This window comes from Sphaeramia orbicularis, chromosome 17 (genome assembly GCF_902148855.1).
Source record: "Sphaeramia orbicularis chromosome 17, fSphaOr1.1, whole genome shotgun sequence".
Lineage (NCBI taxonomy): Eukaryota > Metazoa > Chordata > Actinopteri > Kurtiformes > Apogonidae > Sphaeramia > Sphaeramia orbicularis.
The window spans coordinates 564,876-578,917 of record NC_043973.1 but is presented as its reverse complement, the minus strand read 5'-3'; the positions used below and the strand labels follow the sequence as shown (position 1 = coordinate 578,917).

The 14,042-nt window shown below is 37.8% G+C and overlaps 2 protein-coding genes across 2 annotated transcripts in view; one reads left to right on the top strand and one right to left on the bottom strand.

The window, feature by feature from the left end:
• Nucleotides 1–14,042, bottom strand: part of LOC115437017 (E3 ubiquitin-protein ligase TRIM39-like) — a 760,370-nt gene that overhangs the window by 313,010 nt on the left and 433,318 nt on the right. The gene's annotated exons all lie outside the window — the stretch shown is intronic.
• Nucleotides 1–14,042, top strand: part of LOC115437023 (kinesin-1 heavy chain-like) — a 54,087-nt gene that overhangs the window by 14,641 nt on the left and 25,404 nt on the right. The window contains 10 exon segments of the mRNA XM_030160089.1: nucleotides 1,000–1,050; nucleotides 1,053–1,072; nucleotides 1,153–1,173; nucleotides 1,176–1,259; nucleotides 2,871–2,919; nucleotides 3,948–4,003; nucleotides 4,090–4,177; nucleotides 4,291–4,338; nucleotides 4,341–4,444; nucleotides 4,522–4,620. Of these exon segments, the coding sequence (XP_030015949.1) occupies nucleotides 1,000–1,050; nucleotides 1,053–1,072; nucleotides 1,153–1,173; nucleotides 1,176–1,259; nucleotides 2,871–2,919; nucleotides 3,948–4,003; nucleotides 4,090–4,177; nucleotides 4,291–4,338; nucleotides 4,341–4,444; nucleotides 4,522–4,620 (620 nt within the window).

The window sequence follows — 14,042 nt, the reverse complement described above, 5'->3', positions numbered from 1 at the left end:
AGAGATGAACATTTATGCTGAGGCTGCAAACTGAACTTTACATGATAAGGTGGAGCAAATGTAGTTTCCTTAAAAACAGTTAATGTGTGGTTTGTCTCTGCTGCTGCTCTAAAAATTTAATTGTGTAACTTGATTGCTATATTTTATAAATGTATCCTAATTATCTTTTCTATGAGATGGTAACTATCATCTATTGGCGATTGTTGTTTTTTGTTATGTTCTATATGACAAAATGATAAATAAATAATAAAAACTAAGTGTAAAAAAACAAAAACAAAAAACAACGTAAAACAATAAGACACAATACACAGTGGGAAAAAAAAGACCACAGATTTAAACTGAAGACTAGGGCTGTGTATTGGCAAGAATCTGGCGATACGATACAAAATCACAATACTAGGATTGCGATATGATATATCATGATATATCATGATACTGTTAAAAGGCAATTTTTAATTGGTTTTGTTTGTTTTTTTTTAAAGATTATTTCCTGGAAGAATTGAATTACAACAGAAATATGCACAAATACTGAACACATTTTTTCTTTGTTTAGAACACGATCTAATGTTAGATCACAAAATATTCCTGTGTTAAAACTTAAATTATGTTTTACAGACATTACAGTTTAAGATCCTGCTCAAATGTTCATATTCTATTAGTTCAGAACTAATGTCACAACATCAAATATAGACAGAAAAGAAAAACAAAAAAACAAAAATGAACCTCCACAACATCTGCATTTGAATAAATACCTAAAAATATCGATACAGTATTGTGAAATGAAATATTGTGATATATTGCAGAACCAATATTTTCTAACAGCCCTAACTGAGACCTACATCTACTGCACATACTAATGTCATGTCCTTGTGAAATTCCACAAAGTGGGCAGAAAAAGTACTTGTTAATATCTGTAATTAACAGATGTCATTCCTCAGTCTTCTGAAGTCAGTTTGGTGCATCCAAAGTTGGAATAAATTGCATGTTTTTGTCTTTCAGATGTTTTGGAGGGATACAATGGAACAATTTTTGCATATGGGCAGACCTCATCCGCAAAACACACACCATGGAGGTAAATATGACCTCTAAGACCAGCCTGTGACTATTTCCACATGAACACTCTCATTCATATCTGGGTTTATGTGCCACCAGGGGAACCTCCACGACACAGAGCGCGATGGGGCATCATCCCCAGGATAGTGCAAGACATCTTCAACTACATATACTCTATGGACGAAAACCTGGAGTTTCATATCAAAGTAAGTAGGAGTAGGAACTATTTACTAAATTGTTGGTGACTTTCTTTATAAAAATGCTGATATTTGTGGATGTGACTGTAAACGCTAGTGATCAGTCGCTTACTTCCTGTTTTACACTTTATGTTTTTGCAAAGACCAGTATTATTAAAAGAAGAGGCAGATAGCGTTAGCCTCATAATATAATGACACTAACTCATCCACAAATGGACAAAGTATGTGGACACATTGAATCCAGGTGTTTCTTTTCTAACAGGGGTCTGGGATCCAAACAATAATGACTAATGTCAGAACAGAATTTTAGATTATGGGATAAATATCAGTGCATTGGTTAGTTTGGTTTAATTGTTATCTTTGTTTCCAAAATGGCTCAGATGGTTTGGACTGAATTTATATAAACATTTATTTTATTTTATTTTATTTTTTTAATCCATGACTCTGATTTTAAAATGTTCTCCCTCTAAATGTCTCTAATATTTTCCTGCTCTGACTGTAATCTATTATAATCTATCTAATCGAACCATTTACTTTCATCACATCTGAGGAAGAAAAATCTACCATTAAACTTCAGTGAAATATTGATGTTTATCAACTATATGGACATAAATATGTGGACACATCATGTCTACAGCTGTACATGCCCTGTTCATTCATGTCTTGTTAATTGGATGGATAGATGGATAGTAGATGGATAGATAGATAGATAGATAGATAGATAGATAATAGATAGATAGATAGATAGATAGATAGATAGATAGATAGATAGATAGATAGATAGTATAGATAGATAGATAGATAGATACTTTATAAATCCTTCCTTACTGACTTTATAAAAAGTAGTGTTTTCTGTTAGGGCTGCGTATCGGCAAGAATCTGGCGATACGATACAAATCACAATACTAGGATCACAATACGATATATCACGATATATCATGATAAAATGATTATTTCCTTGAAAAATGTAATTACACCAGAAATCTGCACAAATACTAAACACATTTTGATTTGATCCCAACAGGATCTAATGTGATTTTACAAAATGTTCCTGTGTTAAAACCTAAATTCTGTTTACAGACATTACAGTTTCAGATCTGTTCAAATGTTCATATTCTATTAGTTCACAACTAACATCAGAACATTATTTGTGTGCGATCCCAACAAAGGAATGAACATCTGCCTTTCAGATGGTAAAAAGTGCTTTTGGGATGATTCAAATAACCATTATTTAATAAAAGAGTGTTAAATAATAATAAAGAAAATATAAACAATAAAGAAAAACAAAAATGAACATCCGCCATACCTGCATTTGAATAAATACCTAAAAATATCGTTACAGTACTTTTTAATATCAATACAGTATTGTGAAATGAAATATCACGATATATTGCAGAACCGATATTTTCTAACACCCCTATTTTCTGTCAGAATTAACATGACCAAAACTGGCCCTAACCTTAAGTCAGTTATTTAATGTATTACTATCTAACTTTTCCTCTGTTGTAGGAACCCTTTGAGTGGTTACTCTGTACTGTTTGTGGTTTATATAGACACATATAGACGCCTCAGCTCTCTACAGGTTCTCTGAGCTAATGTGTCCTTTCCATTTGTTCACAGGTTTCATATTTTGAAATTTACTTAGACAAGATTCGGGACCTTTTGGATGGTAAGTGGCTGTTGTGGAGGTGTGAACAGTGTGTCTGTCATCACTTCTAATTGTACCAAACCGTGTTGGCAGACGTACTAAAATGACCTGCTAAAAGCCTGCGAAACATCAAGAAAATTAATGAGTGACATTAAGGAGGAGGGTTTTCACTTAATGCACTGCTTTTATGAGTGGGCGGCTGTCAGCTGGGAGTGGATGTGGGATACAGAAATAAAACACACTTATATGTAAAAAATGTCCAGTTTTAACAGGAATGAATACAATTAATTAACTTCAAATTGGTAAAATGAGAGTTTGTTCAGTCCGCTATACTCATGCTAACTGGCTAACACTTATTCTGATCATTTCTCTTTCTTGTTTCTTAAAATCTGTTTCCCAAACATATAGTTGGGTTTCTGAATGGGTTACAGAGCTGTTTTTATTTGATCTTTGGTAGAGAAAAATGTGTACTAATATGATATGTGAAGTGTATTTCCTAATTCAAACAGAAAAATGTGAACCCTGGAAGAACTTAGAAATGTTGACCTCAACTAAAATCTCATGAAAAATGACACAAAAGATGCAACAAGAGGAAAATTATTTAAAAGCTGAAATATGACAAAACATGGTGTAAAAGATGCAACACAACGATTATACATAGAAAGACGGCAAGTCAAAAACAATGCAAGATGCAACAAGATGGAAAATACGAGGTAAAGTTAACAGGAGGATGTAATAAAGGAAAAGTGCATAGAAGGTGGAACAAGACAAACGGATATAAAAGATGTACTAAGATGAAAACATTGTAAAGGACAATAATGACTTAAAAAATGCAACAAAAGTAACATGGAAAAAAAAAAACCTTGAGACTGTGTTTGACTTTGGAAATGTCATTGTATGTGTAAGATAGATGCCAGTCATAGACAAGTTTGGGGTCAGGAAATGTTTCTTTTTGGTCTCAAGTTGAAAAAAGTTTGGGAACCACAACTTTAAATATGTAAAAGTAATGCAAAGTAGATTTTCACATATTTCTTTCCTCCCATTTTCAGTGTCAAAGACCAATTTGTCAGTGCACGAAGACAAAAACAGAGTACCCTATGTAAAGGTGAGACCTGACATTTATTTCCATATTGCATGAAGGAAGTGGTGAAACCTGTTTGTAACCCAACGGTGTGCCTGTGTTTGTTTAAGGGCTGCACTGAGAGGTTCGTCTGCAGCCCTGATGAAGTCATGGACACAATTGATGAAGGCAAATCCAACAGACATGTAGCAGTTACAAGTAAGATACGACCCCATGGTTTATTCCAAACATCATTATGAAATCCCCACATAGCCCTTTTTCTTTCGCTGCTTATATTTACGAACCCTGTGTCATGTTTTTCTCTCTCGCAGACATGAACGAACACAGCTCCAGGAGTCACAGTATCTTCCTGATTAACGTCAACAGGAGAACACTCAGACAGAACAGAAGCTCAGCGGCAAACTTTACCTGGTAGATTTGGCCGGAAGTGAAAAGGTACAAGAATCAAAGTTGACACGGTTTTTGGTCCTTGTCTTGGAATAATTCTGTGTTGACGTTTGAAGACTTGGCTGAGGTTGCGGCGTTTGTGGTTTTCAGGTCAGTAAAACGGAGCAGAAGGAGCCGTTCTGGATGAAGCCAAGAACATCAACAAGTCTCTGTCGTCCCTGGGAAACGTCATCTCTGCTTTGGCCGAAGGAACGGTGAGTAATTCTGCATCAGCTCTACATACCACACTCCCATTTGTGCAGCAGGAAAATATTAAGGACACTTATTATTTTCAAAATTTCACCCTTAGTCCAATAACACTTGGACATCGTTATCCTTCTCCTCGTCATTATTACTGATGGCAGGGTGGGTTTCCATGACAACAGTCTCGCTCCATAAAACATCCTAGCAGACACTTACTAAAAACTGAACGCATGCAATAAAACTGTTACAAGGTCATAAACTGATAAAAATCACTCATATTCACTATTTATAGCTTCAAAATGTCGGTAAATGGGTTAAAATTCTCTGAATCACTGCGTAGTGTTATAAAAGCTATAGAAAATGCACTAAGTATGGCTTGTTAGATGCATTGGGTATATGTCCAAAAATGGACATACCAAATTAACTCTAATTTTTAAATGAACAGGGTGTATTTCATGCTGTAATTTCACTCATTTCACTAAATCCTTCATAAACATCACATATACTATCACTCCCAAATGGGCCCCATATAGAGGGTATGCACATACGTCACTCCCCCCCCCAGGCCACGCCCCTCCAAGTCAGACTGACTGTCTTAAACCAACCTGCTCAACATGACGGAGTATAGCAGTAAACACAGCCAGAGAAAAGGATCATGGGAAATCTGAAAATAAATGAAGGACAGTTGGACTGGACATGGATCTGTACGAGCTACCAAAGAACAAGTGGTCCATGAACACTGACATGTGGACTCAAATGGAGGATCCAGACCTGATCCAGGGGGGAGGGGACCAGCGCTATTTGGACCTGAAACAAATATACATGGATTCATCAGGACTGACAACCAGGGTCCAAAACTAGGGCCCAGAACCAGCTGATCCAAAGGGTCCAAAACTAGGTCCCAGAACCAGCTGATCCAAAGGGTCTAAAACTAGGGCCCAGAACCAGCTGATCCAAAGGCTCCAAAACTAGGTCCCAGAACCAGCTGATCCAAAGGCTCCAAAACTAGGACCCAGAACCAGCTGATCCAAAGGCTCCAAAACTAGGGCCCCGAACCAGCTGATCCAAAGGCTCCAAAACTAGGGCCCAGAACCAGCTGATCCAAAGGCTCCAAAACTAGGGCCCAGAACCAGCTGATCTAAAGGCTCCAAAACTAGGACCCAGAACCAGCTGATCCATAGGCTTCAAACTAGGGCCCAGAACCAGCTGATCTAAAGGCTCCAAAACTAGGGCCCAGAACCAGCTGATCCAAAGGCTCCAAAAGTAGGGCCCAGAACCAGCTGATCTAAGGCTCCAAAACTAGGGCCCAGAACCAGCTGAATCTAAAGGCTCCAAAACTAGGGCCCAGAACCAGCTGATCCAAAGGCTCCAAAACTAGGACCCAGAACCAGCTGATCCAAAGGCTCCAAAACTAGGACCCAGAACCAGCTGATCCAAAGGCTCCAAAACTAGGGCCCAGAACCAGCTGATCTAAAGGCTCCAAAACTAGGGCCCAGAACCAGCTGATCCATAGGCTCCAAAACTAGGGCCCAGAACCAGCTGATCCAAAAGGCTCCAAAACTAGGGCCCAGACCAGCTGATCCAAAGGCTCCAAAACTAGGGCCCAGAACCAGCTGATCCATAGGCTCCAAAACTAGGGCCCAGAACCAGCTGATCCAAAGGCTCCAAAACTAGGGCCCAGAACCAGCTGATCCAAAGGCTCCAAAACTAGGGCCCAGAACCAGCTGATCCAAAGGCTCCAAAACTAGGGCCCAGAACCAGCTGATCCAAAGGCTCCAAAACTAGGGCCCAGAACCAGCTGATCTAAAGGCTCCAAAACTAGGGCCCAGAACCAGCTGATCCAAAGGTCATTTCCAGTAGGTTGTGGACTGACCCCAGTGAATATATGCATGATCTACTGGACTGAGCAGATTTACTGAGTCTAGTTCAGATCCAGTCCTTTATCCACACAGATACTACTGCTGTGGACCAGCAGGGCACCACTGGATTCTGGGAAATTAGCAGATTTACACCACCTGGTTTAAATTATGGCATTATTCTGGTAATATTATGGCTTTATTGTTGGAATATGACGACTTTAATCTCATAAACGTATGACATTTTTGTTAAATTATGAGTTTTTTTCTATAATGACGACTTTATTCTCATAACATTGATTCTTTTTGTATTTGACTTTATTCTCATAAAATTACAGGTTTTATATCCATATTCATGACTTATTCTGGTAGTGCCCAGTGTTTTTCTTTCTTCTGTGGTCCTAATACTCTGTCGTGGCTTTATTCTCCAGTTCCTCCGTATTTGTAAAACTAGGTTGGCCTCAGTTTCAGTTAGTTTACTAATCATGTAGGAGCACAAGGTTCACAATCACAAAATGAAGACAAAAAACCAGGAAAGATCTGATCATGAAACCAAGAGCTGCACTAAGAAGGACCGTTAGCCAAAACAATAGGTCATTTCAGGTCTGATTGGACCCAAAAATACAGCATCAGTGAATGTTAGCTGACACCAAACAGGATCCACAGATCTAGGTTTGGTTTCCTGGATTTGTGGATCCATCTCCTTCTCTTTTCTTTGTCTTTGGGTGTCTGTAAAACGATAGCTCCCACTGCTTTAAGAACCTGTTCATACAATCAGTCTCACAACAGGTCTTCCCCATGTTTATTAAATATTGTTCTTCAGTTTAGACAGGATTGAAGCCAACGCTGTCACTCAGTGCCACTCAGTGGGCGGAACCGCGGTGACTTCCGCTAGCGGTGACATCACGTGCATACCCTCTATTTGATGTGTGTGAAAATGACAAGAAATGGTCACTTGCCGAATAAAGGGTTAATACAGAGTTTCTATAGGTTTGTAAGACTGAGATCCGTTCACTTGAATGTTGGCTTGGACAAGTCACTGAAATGTTTGGCTTATGAACTGTAGTTGATTGTATAAAGTTGTGTCAAAGTTGCAGTGTATGATGGTTCCTTGGCATCAGTGGGGAAAATGTCCATTGTACATTCCAGCATATTTGTAATTCATGTGGTCAGAGTGGAAGCAGGAATTCAACACGCTTCTCTGGACTCTGTTTTCAGGCTGTAGGAAGTGCAGTCACTGGTGGGAGGGTGCGGCTGCTCGTAGGTGTTTTCAGACATGTACAGGGGAAAAGATACGTGATGGACAGCCAAAAGTACTGATTATTGTTTGATTGTGACTCCACTGGACACAGACGATTGGAAAAGGGTCGTCACAGAGGCGTGAAACTACCCCAGGTTCATCTGTTTTCATATTTAGTTCATTGATTTGGACTGAGAGGAGGTAGATGCTGTATTTTCAAGTTCTTTTCCCCTGTTTTTGCCCCCTTTAGACTAATTTTTCAGTGTGATTTTAAAACAAAGTTATTTCCATCTTGCTTAAAGAAAACTGTAAAATGAAACCAACAGTGCAGCCTGTTCAGATTTTTTGGGGGCACAGAAAGCCAGGGTGTCGTGTTAGTGATGTGTGAGCTGACACAGCAGCTACAGTGGTGTGCAAAAATATTAGAACACTTGTCAAATCTGAAGAAACTGGTGGTTTATTTGTTCCCATAGCCTGAATTTCACTTTTTTGCCAATGCAAAAGGTAAAGGCAAAGGTACTGAGAATATTTCACCTACAATTTGTCAGTCAAGTCCTTTTTTTTTTTTTTTTACATTTTACTTTAATATTTAGTGTGGCCCCCCCATGGCAACAATCACAGTAGCGTATCTTTCTGGCATTTCTTTGTGTTGATGTGTTTTCTGAGAGTTTCAACCCCAGTGACATTCCACACTCTCAGAAACTCATTCCACAGAGTTTCCTTAGAGTTTCCTTAGATCAGGGGCCTCAAACATGCGGCCCGGGGGCCAAATGCAGTTCCAATCCGGCCCGTGGGATGAAATTGCAAAGTGCAAAAATTCCACAGATTCATTTTAGTTCAGGTTCCACATACAGACCAATATGATCTGAAGTAAAATATCCTACAAAAAAATAATGACTCCATATTTTCTTCTCAGTTTGATGTGAAGAAAATATTACATTATGTCTATAAATAATGACAACTTCAAATTTTTGTCTTTGTTTTAGTGAAAAAATAACATTAGATTCTGAAAATGTTTACATTTACAAACTATCCTGTAACAATAAAATGTGAATAAACTGAACAAATATGAACAACCTGAAATGTCTGAAGAAAATTAAGCACAATTTGAACAATTTTCTGCCTGTTCCTCACTGTTTAGTGCCTTTGTAGATCTGATCCATAATGCACATGTAGAAATAATAAGTTGAGGCAGAATATTGTTAAAATTGCACCGATTTTTTTTTAATTTTTTTTTCAGTTTTTTCAGGTTATTCATATCTTTTTTGTTTGGATAGTTTATAAAAGTAAGTATTTTCATAATTTAATGGGGTTTTTTTGCACTAAAACAAAGACAAAAATCTCTCTTTGCAGTTGCCATTATTTATACGTTGCTCTGTTGTTATTTTACTGGTCCGACCCACTGGAGATCAAATCGGGTGGAATCTGAAAGAAAAGGAGTTTGAGTCCCATGCCTTAGATTGTTGCCGGGGGGCACTAAATATTAGAGTAAAATGTAAAAAAAATTAAAGCTGCAAGCAGCATTGGGCGGGACCTCACACCGGGCGTTCCGCCTCCCCTGCGATCCGCCTCCCGTGACTGTCCACACCTCAGCTCCACTCACACCTCTGTGTCCCCATACCAGTTCCCACCCTTTAGTGTCCGTCCTCCTTACATCTGTACAGAACACCAGCGACCCTCTGCTGAAACCACCATCACCTTTAAAATGACACTTTTATTTTGGAAAACCTACTGTGTGTATGTGCATTTGTTTTGTATGTGAGAGAAAGAATCAGTTTGAAAAATGAATTGAAATTGTATGAATAATTGAGCATAAAAGTGATGATGTCTCACATTTAAGGCTTTTATTTGGAAAAACCCTATTGTGTGAGCATGTGTGTCTGTGAGAAAGAGTACTTTTGAATGAAGAAACATTGTACAAAGAGTTGAGCGTTTGATCATAAAAATGAAAAGAAGTTATGTAATAGAAATTTTGTATTATTGGTATTTGGGGTTTTATTTTGAAAAAATGTACTCCGTGTACTTTTGAATGTGTGCAAAATTTCCAGTATCCAAAATACAATGCAGTAAAACCTGTTTTAAGATGGAGAAAAAAAAAAAAAAAGTTTGGATTGTCTGGGACTTGAACCCAGGTCCTCTTGCTCCATAGGCAGCTACATGAACCACTACACTAAGGACAGCCATAGACAGGTGCCCACCAAGAAGAATTTTATAGGGACTTTGTCATTGTTAAAAGTGAAAGTAAACATAGTCTTCAAAAAATCGCCATAATTCCATAACCGTAGGTCGTATCTGAAAAATTCTTTCACTTTTGGATTCTGCAGACTTGTGGGAATTGAGTGAGGTATAACTTTTTATTCAAAAGTCTGGAATGACTGAGTACTAATTGCAGAAACGTAGAGTAACTTTCAAAGGCAGATTGCCAACTTCCTGTTGGAGTTAGCTCATGAGTGTCAGTGTATGATTTGTCGGGCTCAATCAGACCAACATTTTGGCATTTGTTTCATGTTTCTGTGACATTCCTACTGGCCGCTAGGGCCGATTTTGTGTGTTTTTTAGTACATAGGTGGCGCTACAGAGTCCATTTTAGCATGCAAGGGGTAATTTTGATATTGTATGAAAGTGTTCACCAGTCATGACATACATGGCAAATTTGGTGAGTTTTGGAGCATGTTAAGGGGGTCAAATGGCAGTCTAAAGTGGAAAAAGTATGAAAAGAAACAAATTGTTATAAATCAATAACCGTACATCCTATCTCAAAAATTTTTGGATGTGAGAGTTGTGCTGAGTCCCGTGAACGCGTAGATATGTCACATGTGGGGAAAAACTCCAAAGTGAAAAATGAGTTCCAAACATCGCAACTTTGCAGGCTTGTAAAAAAGAAACTAAGACAGTTATGGAAAAGGTGTGAAATCGTTGTATTAAGGAGGGTTCACTCTATCTTTTGGCGCTATTTAGAAGTCAATACCACAAACGGTGTCATCGGAGTTAGTTTTAGAAATTTTATTTTGAAAGGCATATTGCGAAGTTCCTGTTGCAGATAGGTCATGAGTGTCAGTGGATGATTTGTAGAGCATGATCCAACAAAAATTTTGGCACTGGTTTCATGTCTGTACGACATTCCTACTGGCCACTAGGGCAGTTGCCGTTTTTTTCACATAGGTGGCGCTAGAGAGCCCATTTTGGCACCTATGGGGTTAATTTTTTGATTTTATCAAATTTTTCGCCAGGCCTGACATGTGTGCCAAATTTGGTGAGTTTTCGTGCATGTTCAGGGGGTCAAAATCCAGGTCAAAGTGGTGTGTGAATAATAATAATATAAAAACGAACGAAAAACAATAGGGCCTTGCTTGCAGGCAAGGCCTCTCACTGCGTGAGAGGGCCTTACCTTTCGGCTCGGTCCCTAAAAAAGGACTGGACTGATAAATTTTTAGGTGAAATATTTTCAGTACATTTGCCTTTGCCTTTTGCATTGGCAAAAAAGGGAAATTCAGGCTCTGGGAACAAATAAACCACCAGTTTCTTAAGATTTGACAAGTGTTCTAATATTTTTGCACACCACTGTACATGTTACTTCTAAGAGTAACAAGTTAAAAACGTAGTTTCTGTAAAGGCTCTGATCTAATATGGGTAGGTGCAGCTTCAGTGTGATCAGGCAACTGAACAGTACACCGTGTCCAAGAAAACATGCAAAATACAGCCTGATGTGTAAAGGCAGTAGAATTCCATCATACTGGTGAGATTTTCATTATAAAATCGATATCAGAAAAATAGTCTTTTACTGTCTCCTATAAGTATTTTCTACAAGGGGCTTCAAATAAATGAGTTTTGGTAAAGGAGTTTATTATGACTCAAATGACAGTGTGTGTACAAGGTCTGACTTGAAAGTAGGGATGTAACAATATGAAAATGTCATATCATGGTTATTGTGACCAAAATTATCATGGTTATCATTATTATCATGGTATTATTGAAATTGTGCTCAAAATGTTCAAAAAGTGCTGATATACACACTGAAATAATTTAACCAAGTTGTATTTAAAAAAAACAAAACAAAAAGATAATTGGTACAATGTCCCTTCTGTGTCAGAAACATTCAAATATTAACCCTTAGTGGTCTGAGTCTATTTTGTCCGTTTTTCAGTCCTTCTGATTTTGCCTTTATATACTATATAAACAAATGTTTACTATACCCATGTTTGGGATCTGTTTTTTCAGCACAACTTCATCTATATCATCTGTCTATTATTTTTTCACTTTAACCTACTATAAAAACATAAAAGGCCAGAAAACACAAAAATATATAAAATTCGATTTGAAAAATGTATATAATTTATTGCATAAATAACACACAGATGCTTAACGAACCTTTTCAAAGACTTTAAAAGTGAATATTGGTTCCAGATATTAGGTATAGAAAACTAAAATTGTAATAAACTAAAACTATATTCAAATATTTGACATAAAAGCAGATCTTTACATAGGCGTTTTCTCCAGAAAAGTGCAGTAATCAAACACAGTTATCATGATAATTAGAATTTAAACAGTAATACTAACCGTCTGCAATTTTGCCGCGGTTTATCGTTATACCGGTAATCGTTACATCCCTACTTGAAAGTACTTTTAAAAAACTTTAAACCTTCAATGTGGAATAAAATGAAATTGGGAAGCAAAAAGGCAGTTGAACTGTTAAAAAAGTACTAATGTCTTGTTAATTTTTTTTTTTACAAATAAATAACACTCCCTTCTTATCAGCATAAATGAGAGAAGAATGTGCGCTCCCACGTGAAATTAATTAGATGAGCAAATGTTCCTCCTAACATGCATTCATAATGTTTGTAAATGCTCGTTAATCCCTGTAATGGGCTGACTTCTGTGTTTCCTAAGTGAAGTTACTGTCAACCATTTGCTTTCTCAACCACAACATGAGAGGTGTGTTTTGTCCGCCGTCGTCTATTTTATTTGGATCATTATTGTGTTTGTTTGAGCCTCAGGTGAAATGTTGCTCCCCAGATGTTTTTATGTCATTTTAAGTGACTGTTGTTACTGTTAACGTACTAAACAGAGGCTGAACATGGACTGTTGAGCAGCTGCACCACCCAGAGCTCGGTGTGTCTGGAAAACCGCTCTGCTTATTACCGAACTCACAGTGAAAGGGCCTTGTCAGAATATCTAAAGGTCCTTTGTGCAGCACAAACAACTCCAGCAGATAAAACTTCCTCTGAGCAATGTTTGCTTTAGCCTCTTCGTTGGGATTTCATGGTTTTCACTTTGATCAACGATCAGTTTGTTCTTGTGTCTTATTGCGTTGTAAACAACCTGCGGCTGACGGGCCCTAATATATTTATGAAGGTCTGAAACAAATGAGCTATTGTACACAGATGAGACAGAGCACAGTGGGTTCTAAAGAAGCACAGCAGACTGGTATCCTGCTCTATCAATACTAATAACATACTGACATATCAAATGATCATTGAACTGCGGTAGCGTTTCACTGAACTCACTGAACTACACTGACAAGTGTAACTGAAGCTGTGACTTAGTGACGACGAAGGCCCTTCACATCTATAGTTTCACAACAACAGCAGCGTGTTGAGACTATCAGTCTGTGTAGGATGTCACTGTCAAACATTGTATTGATCAGATTATTATGATCAGTTTACAGGGTTTCTCCGGGTCATTAAACAGTCAACTCTGTTTATTAGAGATGAATGTAAAAAAGAACTGTTGGTAGAATTAAGTGATGATACATGGTTTGAAATATGTGAAACTCAAGTGACTACATCTAATTCCAGAAATTGGAAAATATTTTGTTGGAAAAACATGAGATTTTTTCATAACACCAAAGCTCCAAAAGGCTTCACTGTCATTACCTCAGCCCTGTTGGAGGCTGTGCGGTGAGCAGGATGTGGGTCATGCTCATGTTTTTGGCAGTGTACAAAACTGTCCCAATATTGGGATAATATCAGCGAAGAACGTGGAAAAATATTGGGATACAAACTACCAAGGACATGTTCTGTGTTATATTTGGGTCATTGAACAGGAAAGGACATACCAAGTGGGGATGGATATTTGATTAAAATCCTCTTGGCATCGTCTAAAAAAGCCATCACATGAAAATGGTGCAAAGAGGACCCCTCTACCCTAAATAATTGGAGAGACAGTGTGGAAGAAATTCACAACATGGAGAGACTTACGTATATCATAAGACTACAGGAAAAAACGTGAAGATCGATGGAAAAAATGGACAATATACAGGACGACAACTGACACTATGTTCCAAACATTTGTGTTGTAAAATTTCAAAAATGGAACAATAAAATATGTTAAAAAAAAA